The sequence below is a fragment of the Centruroides vittatus genome, unplaced genomic scaffold (genome assembly GCF_030686945.1).
Source record: "Centruroides vittatus isolate TY-2023 unplaced genomic scaffold, ASM3068694v2 contig_3127, whole genome shotgun sequence".
Classification (NCBI taxonomy): domain Eukaryota; kingdom Metazoa; phylum Arthropoda; class Arachnida; order Scorpiones; family Buthidae; genus Centruroides; species Centruroides vittatus.
Genome location: NW_027122015.1, coordinates 318855 through 339926, shown reverse-complemented (window position 1 = coordinate 339926; position 21072 = coordinate 318855). Strand labels below are relative to the sequence as shown.

General features: G+C 28.6%; 1 protein-coding gene across 2 annotated transcripts in view; it reads left to right on the top strand.

Annotated features, from left to right (window-relative positions):
• The window catches only part of aPKC (protein kinase C iota type), a 77847-nt gene that overhangs the window by 49890 nt on the left and 6885 nt on the right, over positions 1–21072 (top strand). Inside the window, exons 9-18 of one of the 2 annotated variants that reach the window (XM_067267990.1) lie at positions 916–1028; positions 2041–2202; positions 2285–2382; positions 3230–3366; positions 9485–9570; positions 9665–9752; positions 12456–12581; positions 12760–12839; positions 14773–14862; positions 19398–19513. In XM_067267990.1, coding sequence (XP_067124091.1) covers positions 916–1028; positions 2041–2202; positions 2285–2382; positions 3230–3366; positions 9485–9570; positions 9665–9752; positions 12456–12581; positions 12760–12839; positions 14773–14862; positions 19398–19513 — 1096 coding nt within the window. Of the gene's footprint in view, positions 1–912; positions 1029–2040; positions 2203–2284; positions 2383–3229; positions 3367–9484; positions 9571–9664; positions 9753–12455; positions 12582–12759; positions 12840–14772; positions 14863–19397; positions 19514–21072 lie in introns of both variants that reach the window. The other variant, XM_067267989.1, reaches the window with a different exon arrangement.

The window sequence follows — 21072 nt, the reverse complement described above, 5'->3', positions numbered from 1 at the left end:
GTAATTAATATTTTTTCTTTGAATCTACAAAAGAATACACAGTGTATTCTTGCTAATTTAAACCTACTTCAATTCAAATTTTGCATAAATAGAACTAATTTTTTTTCATCAAATTAATAATACATTTTATATGGTCTTTGAATTGCATTTAATTATAAGAATTTAATGCAAGTGAAATATATAGTATTATATATTAAATAAAATAGTTGCAGTTTCTTGAGAAAAGCTATATTAAATTTATATTTTTAAAAGATTTCTAATTTTTAAGAAAACAATAGAAAAAACAATGAAAACTATTTCTAGTAGTTTAAATATATCATCTAAAATAAAAAACAGACTTTTTGTTGAAAAATACATATTCTGAAAGTTGTTAGTTTATTTTAATAAAAATTACTTGACAGTATTTTCTTTTAAATGGTAAATCTGTAAGATTAACATTTACTACACATTTTAACATAGTATTTCATACACTTATTCAAAAAAATTAAAAAAAACGTCAGTGTATAGTCTTTGTTTTTATTTTTTTTTTACAGTTGACCTTGATTCATTGGACTAATAGGGAAAGAGTATGAAAAATTATTATGTATATTTTATTTAGAACATAAAAATGAGAATAAAATAAATGTTAAAATACTAACTTAACCAAATCAAAATTGAACTAATTTTTGTTAAAATCATGTGTTTTGGATTCTGCCAACTTTTAGTCTTTTCTTTTTGAAAGGTGTTAAATCTAGAATCAGTTGTATATAATCCCACTAATCTGAACAACCCTGTACAATAATTAATTTAGGTTAGTGAGAATGCACTTTTATTAATAAATATTGAATCTGCTAATTTTGAATTTAACAGATTCAATTTTATTTTTTGGGTGATTAATTAAAGTTAAAGTATCTATATAAATTTCTTTTGCAGCAGCAACTCCGGCAGCTAAAAAACGTCATTCACAAAATAAAGAACTCAGAGAGAGCATATTGTCAGATATTGATATAAGTGGAGCTGTTCAAGATGTTGATCAAATATCAAAAGAGGTAAATTATTTTTGAGAGAGAATTATTTGTGTATATTAATTTAATAGGTTTTTGAAAATAGCGTTTTTAATAAAATGCAAGTTTGGGTTAATGAAATATTTAATTCCATCTAGATTTTTAGGGGGAAAAAATCCCACTGATATAAATTCTATAGTTGATTATGTAACTTCAATTTTTTTATTAAAAACATAATTTTTATATTTTTTTTGTGTAATTCTAAATATTTAGCTGATGATTTTAATGCTGTTTCTTGCTGGATGGATTTTTGGAAACCTTAAATTTTTACTGAAATATTTATAAAATGGAAAAATTTTACTTTAGAATGCCAATTGTCTGTTCTAAGTTTTCTATTTTAGTTTGATAATTTTGCTATTATGTTTATTTTATTTTTTGTAATTTCTTTTAAATTTAATTAATATATTATGATAATTTAGACATGGTTTCAAAATTAGAAAACAAATATTTTTTGTTAATTGTATACAAAATTCCTGTAATTCTATGTACAATTAAAATATAACCCACAGTTTAAATGAAATTAAATATAATTAAAAACTACTTTGTAATATTTATAATACCATTAATAATAAATAGACTTTCCTTAACATATTTTTTTTTAAAATACTGTACAAATTTGATAACTTAATCTCAACTGTAATATTTCACTAGCTAACTAACATTTAACTGATATATCCAAATTTAATTTTAAAATAAAAGTCTGAATGACTTCTCTGGAATAATTCTTACACTATGTACTTTTAATTTAATTCTCCAACAGTAGATGGTGAGGGCAGCTTTCATATTTCACTAGCTTATTTTAAAATTTCTAATTTCCACGTGGCAATTACTAGTACAGTTACCCTATATCTTCTAAATGTATTGTTTTTACAATATGTTCTGATTTTGGAAAAGTTTGAAATAAATGCTTGTTTTTTATATGTGTGAGACATTTATTTTTGTTATATAAATGTTTCTAGGTTGAATGCATGTTTAACATTAAATTTCTAATTTATAGTTAGAACCATCTGACTCTCGTCAATACACTATTGAAGATTTTGATCTTTTACGTGTTATTGGAAGAGGTTCTTATGCTAAAGTTTTAATGGTTGAACTGAAAAAAACAAATCGAATATATGCCATGAAAGTAATAAAAAAGGAATTAGTGACAGATGATGAAGTAAATATAAATTATTATTATTATTTCAGTTAATATAACTTAAATTCATATAATCCTTTTATTTATGATATTTTCTGTTAAGGATATCGATTGGGTCCAAACAGAAAAGCATGTATTTGAAACAGCTTCCAATTATCCATTCCTTGTAGGATTACATTCCTGTTTCCAAACTCCCAGCAGGTATTTATATGTATATTTTGTGTGTGTGTGTATTTTTTTATTATTTTATTTTTAATAATATAAGGCTATATTGATATATTCAGTTGGTACATATAAATTACTAACATTCTTGAAATTACATTTAAACTGTAAAACAGTCTGAAATTTTGAAAATTAATAGTCTTTATAATTAAACATTAATGGATAAATAGTGATATTCTCATTTTCTTTTTTTTAAACAAATTCATAAATAGTACATTGATATTTTGATATACTAATTGAGTAATAGATATTGTTGACAAGCTATATCTAAAGTATAAATCATGGTTTCTGAACAAAGAAACCAAACTAAGCTAACATGATTTCTTTTCTATCACAGTTTATGATAGAAATTACAGTAAGAAAGAGCTATTATGAAGTTTTTTTTTACTGAAGAAGTAGCCTAGATCTTATTTAACAATACATTTTTTTCCTTCTGCATAAGGCCAGTTTTGAAAAACATTATTTTAGAGTAGATTTTTGTATTTAATTATTAAATAAAATATTAGAAAACATCATATTTTAATGTGCTTTATCATATTTTATTCAAATTATATTAAATTGGCCATATTCCTGAAAATTTTAATGTCAGTTTTTTTTATGATAAAGAAAATTAAAGACACAAATAATATTACAAACTCATTCAAAATATGGATTTTCTTTAATAGTTGAAAAGTACAATGTATATTGTAAAATTCTAATTGCTGAAGGTTGAAATTTTCATTTAAATTTTATTTGATAAAGAATTATTTGAATTTGATTTTAAGCAGTTGATATGTTTTTCATTATACATCTAGTTGTTATTCAATAATTTTTGTAATAATTTCAGATTATTTTTTGTGATTGAATTTGTTCGTGGAGGAGACTTAATGTTCCATATGCAAAGAAAACGACGTTTACCAGAAGAACATGCTAGATTTTATGCAGCTGAAATATCTCTTGCATTAAATTTTTTACATGAGAGAGGTATATTTTAAACTAATACTTATTTGTAATAATTATTAAATATTGTTTTTAAATTATTAACCAATTATTAATTATTCTAATTGTTAACACTGATCATTTCACTTACATGAGGTTAATGTAACCTAATTTTAAATAAGTATTTGTATCCTAAATAAGTATTTTGTTAATAGTTAGGAACTAACTAATCCTTTTATTTCTAAAAAGATATATAGTAAAAAGAACATTACTATATTTATTAAATAATTAAATAGATTAGTGTGTGTATATAAAAGATTTCTATGAGTTGAATAATTATTTTCTCATATTCACAAAATTTTATAATACACATTACTTATTTCAATTAGCAATTGACAAAATATTTAACATTATTTAGTATTTGGTATTCAGCTAATTAAGGTCTCTGCATTTTCCCTTTCCACTATATAATATTTGGTCATCTATTTAAGCCCATTTTGTACACAATTATATAATTTTTTTATTAAAAAACATTTTATTCACTTACAAAAAACAAAAAGCTTTGTGTAAAATCAATTATAAAATTAGTTATGTCATTTCCACATTATATAAAAAATTTCATAATTTTATTTAAATTAATCTGTAAAGTTTATTTCAATAAGAAAGACTCACATCATGATGTAAAATCAAATTTTCTTAGAACAAGGAGGCAGGAAATTCAAAATAATTTAAACAGAATAAATCACGCACTTCACAAAAGAGAGAAATTGCTTAGTGTGTGCTATTTTTGAGGTTTGGTGGTCCAAACCTCAAAAACCAGGTGGTCCAAAATGTTCCATTCACAATATCTTTAAACCAACTGGCAGTTCTTTGCCTTTCCCCATAGGATCAACTGACTGCAAAGGGTTGATAGGTCAGGGAATATCAGTGAATCACAGATGGAATTACCTATACAGAATCTGAACTTAAACTAATGTAATTCTGTTTACAAATAATTTTTATTGGAATTGTGTATAAATAAATAATTAAATCTGATGAATTTTTCATTGTGAATAAGACTTAAATGCAAAAGATTATAAGAATCATATAATTTATTGTTACATGGAAATATTAGATTCTTACATTATTTTGAAAACTGTGTTTCATTTTGCAGATTGTTTGGATTATATAATTAATTTCTTATTAAGGCTAATGTCAGACAAGTGTGAAAATACTGATTTTTTTCGTTCACAAACAGGAAGGCAGTCATCAGATGAGCGCTATTTTTCACAGAGCACGTTGGTAATCAATTTCATTTCAAAAGTGTGTATATGTCAACATGGATCTCATAGATTGTGATGTACTGTTTTTTTTTTTTTTTTTACTTACAGAAGTATTTAAGAGAAAAAAAAAAAAAGATATAGGCAATATTGGGTACATTCTTTTCATCGTGACTGGCCTTCCTTTTTCTTATTTCTGTTTTTATAAAGTTCAAATGAAGTTTTTTTCAATTCTTCCTCCTCAATAATTTGTATGATCATTTTACTAATATCCATGTCTATTTTTTAGAATTTGCAGTTACTGTACATTGAAGGGCTGGAATGAGGCCAATCTGGCACTTCCTGGAAACAATGTTAACACATCTATTGTTTTTCACACTTGTCTGACAACTGTAGGCTTCACATGTATATCCCAGTGCACAACATTCACTTGATATCATGAGATTATCGTGGATGATTCAGTGACTTGTCCATGCTGCACAACGTGATTTTTCATGTCTACGTTCATCTGACCACTCCCATATGTTTTATGCAATCTTGTGACATCTGTCAAAAACCACGGACATGAAATCATGGTTGCCTTCACATTAGCCTATTTATTGCATTCAGCACATAATTTGGTTTGAAATTAAAAAATAATTAAATTTTTCTAAAAATATTAATATTTAACATAAATTTATTAATTAATGAAACTAATAATAATGGCGTTTTCCATTATTTTTTATAAATGTTTTTCTATGAATTTTTCTAAAACTTACTTTTTAATATTTATTGATTTGTTAAAAAGTTTATTTTAAAACATGTTAATTACAATTAAATATTTCTATCATAAAGTAAAAAACAAACAACTTTAGTCCAATAAATTGTGACATTTTTGTATTAGTTAATTTATTCATTACACAAAAAGACTTAGCAGAAAGAGAAATGATCTGCATTTTATTGCATGTTTATATAGTTTGGAAGTTGTAATCTTGAGGATCATGTAATTTTATAATGCTTTTTCTGTGTAGTGTAAGTAAAATATTTTATTCATAAAAAAGGAACCACTTTTTCTAGAAATTTAGAAGAAAGTGATCTAAGCAGCATAGTTAGTAAATACATTTCTTTTAAATCTTAATGGAAAAGATATTATACTTCAACTATAGCATTTTGACAACAAAATATTAAACATTAATTGATAATGATTTAACTATCCAATATTCAATTAAAACTTAATTATTTATTAGCTGAAATGTTTGGCTTAGTAAAATTAAGTGTTCCACTTATATTCAATTCTGTATTTCAAATATATAATATTTTTAATATTGAATATTTACCATATAAAATGATACTATTTTTATACTAATAGGTCAACAGATTTAGTAATAATTATATGAGCTGCCTACTCTTGAAATTTACTAATAAACTGAATAAATTTCTTAAATATATTAACATAACAATCCCTTCCACCAATTTATCATAACTGACAAAAAGTAAATTTTACTGGAGAAGAATTTTTTAATTATTTTCTCTTACACATTAGCTATGAAATAAATTTGTTGTGTGTAATATGTTTTTAGGATATTTTTATTATACTTTAAAAATATAAGGTCCTATATTTTTAAAGTTTAAAGAAACTATTGTTTTGGCAGTTACAATACTTGCACTATCATTACTACAGGCACAGAAAGACTATAGTGGCACAAGCTTTGCATTTCAAGACAAGTTAAAATTTAATTTGTGTAAATCAGCAAACTGTACATCCTGTGGATGACAAGAATTTTCAGAATCTACATAACTGGAACTACAAAGAAAGGTATCTGTTTGATATGGAAAAGAGTCAGTTAATCGCCAGGGTGTACTTGGCTGTAAATACTCTTCATTGGACATTGCCTGTACTGGTTGAGGTGAATTTGTGTTGAATTGCTAAAGATTGAATATTGAAAGCCCTGGTCCTGAAACAGAAGTCCCAAGATTAGGATCTTCTGTTTTATTTTCACATATGATGATTTGATTATTAAGATTCATCAAAGTGTATGAAGTGTTATTTGAATCACTATCACTGTATGCAACAAGCCTGGTAGGTGTAATTTGACTTGGAACAGCTCTTGGTAAATTTGTATTTAATGGAAGGTGTTTGCTGATGTGAGAGTCCAGACTTGACAAAAAATTATATTCAAAAAATGTTTTTGAGGAAAAAAATCATAGAGAATATGATTAAAACTTTCCCCACGGACTTGCTTCCTTGTTTAAGGTGACACACAATGTGTCACCTGGAACTAATTATCAAAATTTAACTATTGGCCCTGACATATAATAATTCTTAATAAGGTCATGGGAAAAACCCGTAAAGGACCTCCTAATAAAAAGGAGGGAGTTCGTCGTCATCATAGTTTGCCACCTTTGAACTGGTGTTCATGCTTGATCTTGTTTCGGATACTACTAAAGCCATCACTGATCCTCTGCCCTCTCAAGACGAAAAAAAGACATCCACCTTTTCGATTCATCAAAGCTTCTTCTGAACCTGGCAGACCAGCAGTACATCGATCCACTGATTCTACGATTCCCCAAGGAACCAATGTCTACTAAGGTATTTACCAACGCACAACCAATTTGTAAATTTTCTCTCTCAGTCAGTTACTATAATTGCTATATAAATTTAGCGCCTTTCTAAGCATCTTAACTAACTATGTACAGAGATGCGTAAAGTGTCTATAAATAAACAGGTATTGTTAATTGTTAACTGGCAGTTGAGTGCATTCACTTTTTCTGTTGTCTCAGCCCTTCCCTATTCCGAGTCAAAGCACCTACAAACAGGACCACTTGCACACAAAAGCAGCCATCAAGGTTTCTGTGTCTGTCCTAAAGGCACAGTGGTGTCAGTCTTGAAATGGCATCAAAGAGGTGCTGACCCTGCAGTCACACTAATAACTTAAATTTGCATTTAAATTTAATGATAAATTGTATTATTTAAGTGAGCTAATTACCAGAAAACTCAATTTTGAAAACAAGAAAGCTACTTATCTGTTGGAATTCAAAATATGAATGAACTGAAATGCATGGGCTGCCTGGCAAATATATTTTATAAGTAATGTTCACGAGAAATTGTGGTAAATTTACCTAGTTTTTTGTCTCTCATACAATTTGGGGTAAATGTAAACAAAACTTACAATAAAATTATCTTTTTTCTAATTTTTTAAAAATCCTATTACAGTGTTACAAGAATTTTGTGACATGACTTGAAGTGCATAACAACTTGTTTGAACAAAAAAAATTCTGCAAAATTGTCAGTTACAATAAATTGATGGGAAGGGCTTAATATTATGATGCATTAGTAACAAATTCATTTGATCATGCTGAATTAACCACATTGTTCTAAAAAAGTAGGAACCTGTATGAATTTAATAATAATGTATATATTTGATGGTTAAAGTTTACCTAGGGAACCCCAATTGCCCCGCTTCCGGTCGCCATTTTGTTTGCTGTACTAAGCACGCGTACTACGTTCAAAAAATTATGCAAATTAGTATGTATAATTTTTTTGAAAAAATAATAATTACATTAGTAAAAAATAAATGTTTTAAGATTATTTTGCAAGTTCAGCTAGCTATGAAATATAAAACAAACTGTTACTCACGTGTTTGACGCTCTGTCATACATTTCCTTTCCGTTTCTTCTCGCTTTTCCTTGATTTGTGATTCCTATCACTGATGTTTCTATTTTTACTTGATATTTTTACAAGTTTTTTAGTTTCGCCACACGAATGTGCCTTACTTTTTTTCCCCTTCTTACACTCGTCATTTTATGGAGCAGCTGGAACGGACTCCGGTTCTTTTCCATTTTGGCTCGATTCCGGATCCTTCTCTGCACACACCTCCTACAACCCACCTCGTCCCCTTCAATTTTCTACTTTTCTCGTATTTTTTCTTTGCAATTGCTGTTTCGTCTATTTCCACAACTTTATTTATCCCGCCAATCTTAAAAGTACGTAGGTTATTAATGGAAACCATCATAACAAAACATAAAAAGTTTGCCTAGTCGACTGCTGTTTTTTTGGAGATTCCCGAAGCTCCAGCAGCAACAGTTAGCGAACACTCTAAACACAGTAGGTGCCAGATAAATGACAAAATACTCTCCCACGACAAACGACCACGTTTCCCTTTAAAGGTTCCTTGGAAAGCTGAATAATTCGTCTTGCAAACATTACATCGCATCGATACAGAGTTTTTATCTGCTCTATACATTAATTTACGACGTTTCCCACATTTGTCGCATACCTCTTCTACGTGTTGCAAATTCGAGAATATTGCAAATTTCACATCACTAGGCATTTTCTTATCTATTGCTAAATCATCGAAACCAGAGTATATTAATCTAAAGAAACGACCGGAGGTACAATTAATCCAAAAATTTTCAGAATTAATGTATGCAGTTTCCATTTTGTCGCAAAAAAAAAGAAAAAGTCTTACAACAATTACGAATACAATAAAATTATTAAATTTGCTGCACGTTGCATCACGAAAAATAGACGGAATAAAAACTTACCTATTTACTATTAAAAATAGCAGAAAGTAGCATTTTTTCTTCAAAAATGTTTAACTGGTGGAAAAAAAACCACTCGCAGCAGTCGAGCCGTCACGAAAAACAAAAAATTTGCATACGATAGCGTTATTTAAAAATTGCGCCACCTACATCGAATTTCTAACATCACCTGCCGTCGAGATTACCGGAAGCGCGGCCATTGGGGTTCCCTAGGTAAACTTTAACCTATTTGATGTATAAATTTTAAGTGATTATTTTATTTTATACAGTATATAGTTTTGTTAGATCAATATTTTTATACAAATGATTCAAATAAAATTCTTTAATAAATTAAAAAAATTATAGCATATAAAGTCAAATATTTATTATAAAAAATTTTTTAGGTATTATTTATCGGGATTTGAAATTGGATAATGTATTATTGGATCACGAAGGTCATATAAAACTGACAGATTATGGAATGTGTAAGGTAAATACTGATAAATCTATGTTTTTGGGGTTTTTCCTTTTTTTGTATAAAATGGTCAAATTTTTAAATTTCTTTTAAAACTTTTTTTTCTTAGGAAGGTATCAGGCCAGGTGATACTACTAGTACATTTTGTGGAACACCAAATTATATTGCACCAGAGATTCTTCGAGGTGAAGATTATGGTGTGTATTTTGACTACAGTTTTAAATATTTTATATAATAAAAGCAAAAGACGGTAAATTGGTTAATACAAACATGTTATATGAAATATTATGACATAAATAATCTATTTATATTTGGTTTATGGCATCTGGCATTGCCTTCGGACCTCCAGGGACTCTCTCCATCTCTCACAATCTATACAGCATTCTTCTTTAATCCTGTTTTCACTACATGCTAACTTTACTCCATCATTCCAAGTTTGTCTGGGTCTTCCTCTCTTTTTCTTTTTTTTGTGGAATGTATTCCATTGACATTTTCAGGAGTCTCTCATCACTCATTCTTTTCACATGTCCAAACCAAATAAGTTCTTTTCTCTTTATTTCTTCCAAATCCATCTTCTTCAATCTCATTAGGTTTTTGATTTTTTCATTAGTTATTCTTAGGAGTAAAGAAAATCACATATACATTATGAAATATTATTTATTAATAGATATGGTTACAGGTATTTGTATGTATAATAAAGTTGAAGTATATTTAATGAGAAATCTGTTGTTGTTTATTTTCAGATAATTTCTTAATATTAGGTTCATATTCCGTATTCATCAGTTTAACGCATTTCGCAGTCAATTCATTTCCAAGCTTACTTCTATTGGTAGATTTTACAAAATTCGTTGAAGAAAACAATTTTTCACATGAGTATGTGGACCCAAACATTATTAAAAGAGCATTAGCAAGTTTCTTCATTGATGTAAAATTATTTGGTAAAGATTCCCATATGTTAATATAATATCAATTTTTAGTGTGGGATTATTATTATCTACACTACTTTCAGACATTTTTCTTTCTACTTCAGAAATCAAGTTTTCAAATTTATTTTTCCACACTATGCTGCTTTGAAATTCAACTAATTCCATTTCTAAATCATAGATACCTAGCCACAAATTTGCTTAACTCCATTGCTTCGAATTCCATTTTGTATGGATATAAAATAAAGTGAAATGTATTTTCCAAACTTTTAAATTAATTAAATCTCTCCTCAAAACCTTGTTTTATTTCCTGTATAATCATTAAATATTTTTTAATTGCATTTTCTTGAATGTCAAGCGTATTTTTAAAAATTATTGTGTTTTTAAAATGTTTTTGTAATTGAGGAAAATATTTCATGATTTTCATTTCCAAATTCTTAGTAAAGATGTCAAGTTTCGTTATAAATATTTTAATATTTTCAAACATCATTAAAACAATTTGTCTATTTTCTTGAAGTTTTTTATTCAGTTCATTAAAATGCCGAGTGATGTCACATAAGAACATTAAATCATTTAACCAATCTATATTTGAAAATTTGTCAAAATTATTATCTTTTTCATTCAAAAAGAGCTTAATTTCTTTTGTTTTTACAAAAGAAATTAAGTTCTTTTTGTAATATGTTCTTCTTTCTTCATCTGTTGAAAGGCTGAGACTAGAATGCAGCTTTTCAAAAGGTCTTTTTACATTGTATGTACTATACATCTCCCCATTCTATGATGCAACAAATATGTATGAGCGTCAAGTTTATGACTAACTGTCATGAATGCACAGGTGCTGTGACACAATAGAAAATCAGCTGGCCAATGTCCACTTGGAAATATCTACTATGTAAAGTATTGGCCTTTTAGCAGAGAGGGAACAAAAGAAGCACGACCTTGTCAATTAGACCTACTGCGGTCAGGTAATATACCACTTGTAAGGTGTTGAATTGTAAACAGAGGGAAAACAAAGGAAGAGCCGACTTTGTCAATTGGACCCATCTGTGATCAGACGATAGGCTGCTTGCCATATAAAAAACTACTAAAAATGAGTGGTGGACACTAATGTAAGCTCCATACTTTATTTTTTAAATATTTTTGATTGTCTGTTCTCTCTTTTAAGATATAAAAATCAACACATTGGTCATTTAAAAAGCATTCATGGGTCAGTGTCTGACTCGTGTCATAGGTTCGCCACCTCTGGTATAGTGGGTGGTCAAAAATGTCGTGTGTTGTTTTTCTTGATTAAACATTATTTTCTCACACTTGCTTTGTTCATAATGAGATCACCATATGCTTCCATGATTTATTCACAAATTTCTATAGGATGAACTTTCTTTATGTTTAGAAAAAGAATAACACTTTGCATTTGGTAGGATTTTTGATTTTTGTACAAATTTTAATCCTTGACAAAACAATAACAGTAAAACTGCCATTATCGAAACTCTACAAGTGTTAAGCTAACACATCAAGAACAAATTGAACTTGAATCAATGACTGTAATTTACCTGTGTAGAGTGCTATGTGCAAATATTTTTTGTTTTCTGGATTCCCCTCATATCAATTGTTTGATTGATTTATTGACAATATATTTATCAAAATTTAGTTCAAGATGCAAATAAGAAAATATAACATAAAAATGCATTGAAAAAACAAAAATAAAGTAATTTTATTTTATGATTTATTTATGGATTGTTTTCTTTAATTATTATGTTTATTTCTATTATTACTTTTTCAATTAGTAATGTGACAGACAGATAATTTTCTAGATAACATTTTTTTTTCCTGTATATGTCATCTGATGAAAATTAAGCATAATTAAAATATACTCATTATTTAACTTTGAACATGTATTGATATGCAGAATATATATTAATACATGGTGTCTTTTTGTTAATAATATAAATATTAACATATAACACTTTAATTCAATTTCAGGCTTTAGTGTAGACTGGTGGGCATTAGGAGTTCTTTTATATGAAATGTTAGCAGGTCGATCTCCATTTGACATCGTTGGTGCAGCTGAAAATCCTGATCAAAATACAGAAGATTTTCTGTTTCAAGGTAAAAATTAATGTTTAGGTTAAATTTTAATTTGTAAAAAAAAAATTTTTTTATATAAATTTATATGTATTCATAATTAGATTGAAATTTTGATATATTATTTTTATTTAGATTTTATGAATAAATTTTTGTGCAGGTGTAATGGATAAACTAAATTTTATTTAAAACTTTTATTTAGTAATCTTGGAAAAGACTATAAGAATTCCTCGATCCATATCTGTTAAGGCACAATCTGTTTTAAAAGGATTTTTAAATAAAGTAAGAAAATATTTTGATAAAAACCAATATATTAAAAGTTAATTATTTTTAGATTTGTCCATATTAATAGCCTGAAAATGATTTAAAATATTAATTTAATTTAAAAATAATCTTCAATAATTCTGCAATTTGTTTATCAGAATTCAGTTCAAGATGCAAATAAGAAAATATAACATAAAAATGCATTGAAAAAACAAAAAAGTAATTTTATATTATGATTTTTTTATGGATTGTTTTCTTTAATTATTGTGGCTTTTAGTGTGGGACTAAGTGAAAAATAATGGCAACATTTATGTTATGAACATAAAGTTTTATTTAAACATGAAATTAACATTCTTATACCCTAATATTATCACCAGCAAGATGAATCACTTTATTTATTTATTTAAAATCTGTGGGATATAGTGGATGCCATCTGGAGATTCTTTTTTGTTGAAACTGCAATGGGCCACTTTACAGCATTGAATATGTAAGCCACATTAGGAGATTATTTTTTTCATTATTATTCCTTAATTTAGGAAACAAGTCATAGTCACAAGAAGTCTTATCTGGGGAGAAAGGTAGACATTTCAGAGTTTTCCAATACTATCTTCTGAAAAGTTCTTTCTTCATTTTGGCTATGTGACACTGAGCATTATGTCAAATGAAAAGTTGTACTGTAATTACTTCAATAAAATGTGGCCACCTTTTACTTATTGCTAGGCAAATGATTCTTGAAAAGCTATTGGTATTACTCAACATTTACAGTTTATCTCTGAAGAACTGTATGATATAGGATTACACAATTTGTGTAATCCTTTATCATACAGTTTTATTCCACTGAGTTTCTTTCACAAGTTTTTTGGTCAAGGAGGTACTGGATATTTCCATTCACTTGATTGGTATTTCAGTTTTGGCTTGTAAATCGTGCTCATATTTTATCTTTGGTATTGATTCAACAAAGAAATGCATCATTTCATTTTGTTACGGATCCAGATGGAGATTTACTAGATGTAAATGTGTAGATGTAGTGTCTATCTTGCTCTGAGCTTTTGCATGCAAAGAACATTGTGCAGAATGCAATTCATGATGAAATCACTGGTTTCAACTTTATCAAGATATGTATTATTCATTTTCTATCAACATGGAGTAAGGAGTGCATGAGTGTATCTTTCTCTCTTGGCTGTTGGATTGTTCAATCCAATTATGTTTCTGCATTTTCTTGACCTTGGGAAAAGATATTCACCCATTTTATATTTGTGCTTCAGTGTTGTGCATCAGTACCATGTGTGACCTTAAGTTTTTCTTAACAGCCTAATATCGAAGTGAAGAGGTTTACTAATTTAATATCACAGAAGACTGTGATACATAACTTACTTTTCTTGCAATTTATACTTAACATTTCTGTTGGCATAAATTTGTCTAAAGTTAGCTATTTTAAAAAAATCCATGGATGAGTATCTAGAAATTAAGGTGTATCTTAGATTCAAGTAAATGTGGTATATATTCAAAATTTTATAATTTGAACTGTTTTTAAATTATATTAAGATATGCATATGATATTTGTGTACAAACATGTAGGAAAATATACTTAAAGAAGAAATTTCTATGAAGAATTTTTAAATGAATGGAAAAAATTGTATGTTGTTTCTTGAAAATATCTATTTGAAAAAGTGTGTTAACAAAGCATTTATTTTAAGCAAGCTATTTTGTAATTTTATCCCATAAATAATTTTCCTCTAAAATATATTTTTTATTTTATTAAAAAATAAATAAAATGTTGTTATGATATTTTTTAAAAAAATCTTATTATGAATATCAAAATTCTTAAACTGACAAAATTATTTCATTGATATTGTGAATATATTTCTAAATAGTATAGATACTTTATTTCAAATCAACTGTTTCAATATACTTATTCAGTGCTAATATTATTTATTAACTGACTTTTCAGAATCCAGTTGAAAGATTAGGTTGTCATCCACAAACTGGTTTTGCTGATATTACTTCTCATCCATTTTATAAGAGCATAGATTGGGAATTGGTGAGCTTTAATTAAATTATTTTTATTATTAATAAGCAATTTTTTTAAGAAGTATATCTTAAATCTTCAAACTACACAATTCTTGAGTAATGTTATTGTGAGAACCGGGGGGGGTAAAAGCTGCGTGCTTTTGGCCCCACTTATTGGCACGGATCCGAGAGATCTGTCACGGGATCAATGGATGGCGATAATTCGAGTGGAAGGCAAATGGGTAAGTGGGGAAGTCGGGAGTAAAGTATCCAGGTTTCTATAGTCAGGAAAGAGACAGGTTTTAACATAAACATACATTTAATTAAACTAAACTATGACACAGGAGATTAAATATAAAATATATGGCTATATAGGAATATATGTCACAAAACGCACCACACATAACAATCTATGCGTGAGATGTTCGAACCGTACGCAAAGCGCTACAACATAGGATAACCTAAGATACAGGAGGTCAACTATACGTACGTTACAGCTATAAAGCGTGTAACGATCTAGATTATATTTCTCAGATCATTCGAATCGTACAAGAACACGCGACAACGATTTTGTATGCCACCCGATCGCGGGTCTGCTAAACCTAGTCATGGAGAGAGCATTTACAAATAAGTCAATACCTCAGGGAGAGGGTGAATAAGTCTTCTCCTACTGTGGAGGTGGATCTCTTTATAGAATGAGGCAAACTGGCCGTAGGCTCGCTGTAGCTGAATGCCTTAGCGTATGGAGAAAGTCGTAGGCCTTCGGAAGTATGGCGAAGGCGTGCCGGAGGATCAGTCATTGATGTTCCCTGCTATTGGCTACCCTCGATGTCCGCTGGTCCATGTATGGCGGGCCAGAGTACCTGGTGAATGTCTGCTGTTGATGTTCGCTTCTGGCTACCTATGGCCACTTCTTGGTGTCCGCTCGGAGGCCATGATCGGACCCCTTTTTATATCTGACTGTATGGACAGTGATTAACACATCAGGTGATGTGTGCACGTACGACTAAGAATTGTTGACATCAACTGTCCCGAATCAAAGTTTCTAGTTCTCCACGACCAGATGGAAGAGTCGGGAGGTTAAGATCTATGTTGGGAGTTATATGATGATTATTATTCTTTTATGAATCATCAGTTTAGTCACAGGTGGGAAAGTTTAGTTCGAACCTCTCAACAAAGTGACTCTTTATCTACTGTCTATCTAGGGACTTGGTTATCTTACGTGATAATTGGTTAAAATGACATCCTCTGAAGGTGGATACGGATAGCAAAAACCTTGGTGGGAGGGGAGGAATTTCCCCAGACACTCAGGACATCTGGTGTAAAATGTGAAGGTCACTTCTTTACTGCGTCATGTTAAAAGGGAAAACAAATGAGTTATCCTCTTGACCTCTCCGGAGAAAACTCCGAGAAAAGAGGGAAATTAATTAACGTCAGTGCATAAAAATTCTAGATAGCGCGGGAAATCTCACATTATTCTAGAGAAGTAGTTTTTAATGTTTTTGAAGCCAGATGGTTTACTTTGATGTATGTGTAACAGTGGTGTGCCATGACATTTGATGATAGGGAAGCTGTGTTTCTGTAAGAAGCCGACTTCCAGGGGCAATCGGTTAATTGTGCGTCAGTGATGGCCTAGGGTCCATTCGTATGTGCGTGGTGGCAGAAGAGACATATCTGACAAAAACCGACAAAAAAGAAACATAAAATAAACATATACTATGTACAAAATAGTTTTCTTTAAGACAATCAGCCGTTCGGACATCCTGCGCGTTGGTGTGGTTCTTCGATGGTCAATCGAAGGTGGCCCCGGGATAGTGTCATTGACAGTCTGTAGGGCGTGGGGAGACTTCCTCTGTTGGCGTTGGGGACAGGGTCTAAGTCCGAAGTGGCAAGGGTTACAGGTTGGCACAATAGACGAGAATTTTATTTTTTTTATTTTTTTTTATTTTATTTTTTTTTTTTTTTTTTGCGTGTTGACCACACAGCATTTTGGTTATTTGGAACGTTAACCGAAGTGCCAGGTGTTCTCAATTGTCGGAGATTATATCAATCTCCGCTCTTTCTTTCGTCCATTTTGATTGGTCATTCTCTCTCAATCACGCTTCCCAAGTGGTTGGTCCTTCATTACTAAACTTAACGAGACTCTTACCTGAAGAGTGAGAAAAGTGAAAATCGAAGACGAATTTGATCTTCCACCGATCATAGGACGACTTCCTTCCGCAAGTTATGGTTTCTGCTTGGCAGTTTGATATAAACAATGGGTGTTCGACTACAAACGACTTTTACCTATGTTTTTTTTAACTAATAAATTTTTCTCTAAATTAACCATTTTTTCGCATTTTTCGTGACGGGTCAGACCTGCCCAGTACATGACATTTCCATAAAAGTTTTAAACAAATACTGAAAATGATAAAAATAAATAATTTATATAATTTAGTTCTAAAATACAAATAATACATACATAATACAAATTGATATGATACAAACAATGAATGATAGAAAAACTTGTTTTTTTTTATTTTTTTATAAACTAACTCTATTCGGCGATTTTTTTCTGCAAAGTTGTTAATTACTTTATCATAAAAGTCGCTGGTCGTCGACTCTATCAACGTATTTAAAAGCTTTTCTATCGAAAGCAACACTAGCAACGACAATTTTTCCTCCGACTGAGTGTTCCTGGCCAATGTATGAATTTGCTTCGTGGTCAAAAAACTGCACTCAACAGACACACTGGTAGATGGTACCATAAAAATTAATGATATTAAATCATATAATTCTTTTAGTATGTCTTTGTTCGGATCGACATTAATAATACCTTTTATGTCTAAGAGTTACTCGTCAATGTAGTCCAGACACAAATATAAATATTGCAACTCACTACGTAATTTAGATAAATCAAAAAATTTCCCATAAAATTTACTTAATTTAAAGATTTAAAACACGCTTGGAAAAGTTGTTTTTCATAATATTAAAATTATTAACATCTAAAAGTGATAAAAATTCTAAAGATTTTATGTCTGAAAATCTGTCAATGTAATTATAATATAATTAAATATAACTTTGCAAAGAAACGTACATAAAATTACATTGAATACTCTTTACTTTTTAAATCTTAAACAATTCACGTAGTCAGACAGCTCCCTACCAGTGGTTAAGAGATAGAATCGTTGGAAGCGTTACACGTGTGTAGCTTCCACCAGCTAAACCAGCTGAGATTGGTGCTCTGTAAAGCACATGCGCCAATACCCTCTGGCTGCTTTACACCATTCAGTTATTCTTGCCATGGAAGATGTCTCGTAAGCTCTTCCGCCACTAATATTTGAATATACAATAACAATCTTATCGTTTTTTTCACATGTAGTATAGAAATTTATAATAAGATACATAATGCAATTATAATAAAATATTCATTTTAATTAATTCAAACTACGTTAAAATATGAAAATTTATGTTTTAGAAAATACGAGGGAAAGTCATTGGAAAGTGGAAGCAGCGCTTCCACTGCTTTCGATGATGGCATGCCACTGATGTATAACACACTCAATACCAATACTTTATTTAAAATTTACACAAATTGATAAATATCAGAGATATTCATAGATAATATTGCAATGTTTTGTAGTATCATGAAAGCCAGGTTGAAAATCATTCTGGAATTACGAGAGACTATCTATCTACCTACTATACCTGGATTTATAAATAAATAAATCCAGTCTTTTATTAAATTTTACTTTTGTTTTCTAATAATTTTTATTTTTAAAATATCAGTAAATATTGTAGAACCAATTATTAATGTTAACTTTTTTATAATTTAGTTTTTTCTGATTATATTCTTTTTTTTTAAGCAGTTGAAATAATGGCAAATAAAAAAATTGGAATATGCTTAGTTCTTGAATAGGTAGAACTTAACGGTTAATGTGGATTATATTTATGACACTTTAATTCTTATAAATATTTACTATTATATAATTGTTATATTTTTATATAAGAACCATTCATGGGCCAAATCGATTAGCTCCATTAGTTATGCAAAAAATGTAAAATAGTATATCTTTGGAATAATTGTTATTATTTTATACATCATTAAACAGAAGCTGCACCTGTAATAATATATTCTACAATGTTTACTTAAATTTAAATTTCAAGAGTTTTAAAAAAAGAAGTGTATTATTTTAAGAATTTTTCTACTTTTGTTTTGTAGAGTTAAAACCAATTTGGCAAATGAGCTGCTCATATACTTGTTATGAAGTGAAATAAAACAAAATTTCAATGGAAACCTAGTTTTCTAGAATTGTTTATTTTAGTAATATTTCAAAAACTTACAAACAAAACTTATATATTGTTTGTAAATTTTTGTTTCTGTTTACTTCATTAATATTTTTAGCTTAGTTGCAATGAAATTTAAAATTTTTAGGGGTTATGATAAAGGAATTTTCTTTATGATTTCATATCACAAAAATAAATCATAACTGTGCTACTTCTAACATAAAAATTGAATTTATTTAAAGAATTAATATTTGATAAAGTATTAATAATTATAACTGAAAGTTTCTTTTCTTTCTTCAGTTGGAAGCTAAACAAGTTACACCTCCATATAAACCAAAATTAGAAACTGATCGTGATTTAGAACATTTTGATCCACAGTTTACAAGTGAACCAGTTCAGCTGACACCAGATGACCTGTAAGTATTTTATTACATAATATGCAATAATATGAAATTATTTTAGTGATTAAAATATCTGAAAGCTGTAACATTTTTAAACAAATTATTATTATTATTTTTGAAATAATATTATTAAATATGTTATGATTTGTATTTTTTCAGTTTGTGCTAGTCTTATTAAGTTAAATGAAATTTAAAGAGTGTTACTAAATGAATATTTCCAAATATTAGATAATCTAATAAGAAATGTTTTTTAATTCAGCATCTTTGTAAAGACATTATATAAAATAATTACCAAATATGGTTTTATTTAATGTACATACACTCAAACCTGTTTTTGTGCGGTCTTTTTTTGTGCAATTTTTTATACGTGCAATGTATTTTGTGCAGTATACCAATTTGATTGAAATTCATATACCGCACACAAAAAATCGCACAAAAATAGATTACACAAAAACAGGTTTGAGTGTATTAATACAGATTATTCATTATAATGAAGTTACATGATGCATCATTTTAATGCTCATTATGACGTATGTCAGGATTTTTTACTTTTTTTTAACATATTAAATTTTTTGCTTATAAACTTTGTAAAAGGTTAAACTGTCAATAATATATATAATTTATAGATGTTAAAATTGTACCAGTGCTAAATGTTTAACCTATTTAAGGTTAAGTACATTATACTTAATAACATATACACTCCAATACAATATTATTGTAGTACAAAACAATCCATTGGAATTTTTAAAGCTAAATTAATAATCAGATACAAAGCATTTTGGCTATAATTGTACTTGTTGTCTCTAATCACCAGTGTGAGTGACCAATATGGTTATATCTTAATTAATTAATAATTTTGGAAGTGACGATCTGACAGAGGTCTGCATAGTAAAACTGACAGTGCATCTGCTTGGTAAGCAGAATTTGGGATTTGTGCCCCTCTCCAGGGTGATCTTTTCTTTCACAATATTCTAAATTAAAAATTAATTCATTCATAATTATTAAATTTATTGTGAGATGGTAGCTTCAGTTCCTATCTCTAGCCAAATTTCTTTACATCTAATTATTAATTTAGGTTTAATTTAACCTGATAAAAAATCTGGCAGATCATTTGGTCCATTATATCATAAATCATGTTTATTGACACAGTTTGATGAATAAAGAAACTGTTTTTTTGTTGATAACTTTTTGATGCCTGGCTTTCTAAATCTGATTTCAACAATTCATGGCTCCTTGAGTTTATATTTCTAATTAGTATATTATGGCTTTATATTCATATGAATTATTTTAAAAATTAATTAACATTTACAGTTCTAACAAACAGCTTATAAGTAACAGCTTTATACATTAAATACAAATATAATTTATGAGTTTTATTAATTTAGTAGTTATTGACAACTAAATTGACTGATAGAGGTACTTTAGAGTGACAAAGAAAGTAGGGTGTTGTTTAACTCTTTGATGCACAGGGGTAATTCTAAATATTATTATTGTGAAATTTAGTGTATATAGTAAAAAACACAAGTAAAACATAATCACATTTAACATTTTTTTCTTTTTTAACTTTCTAAGCT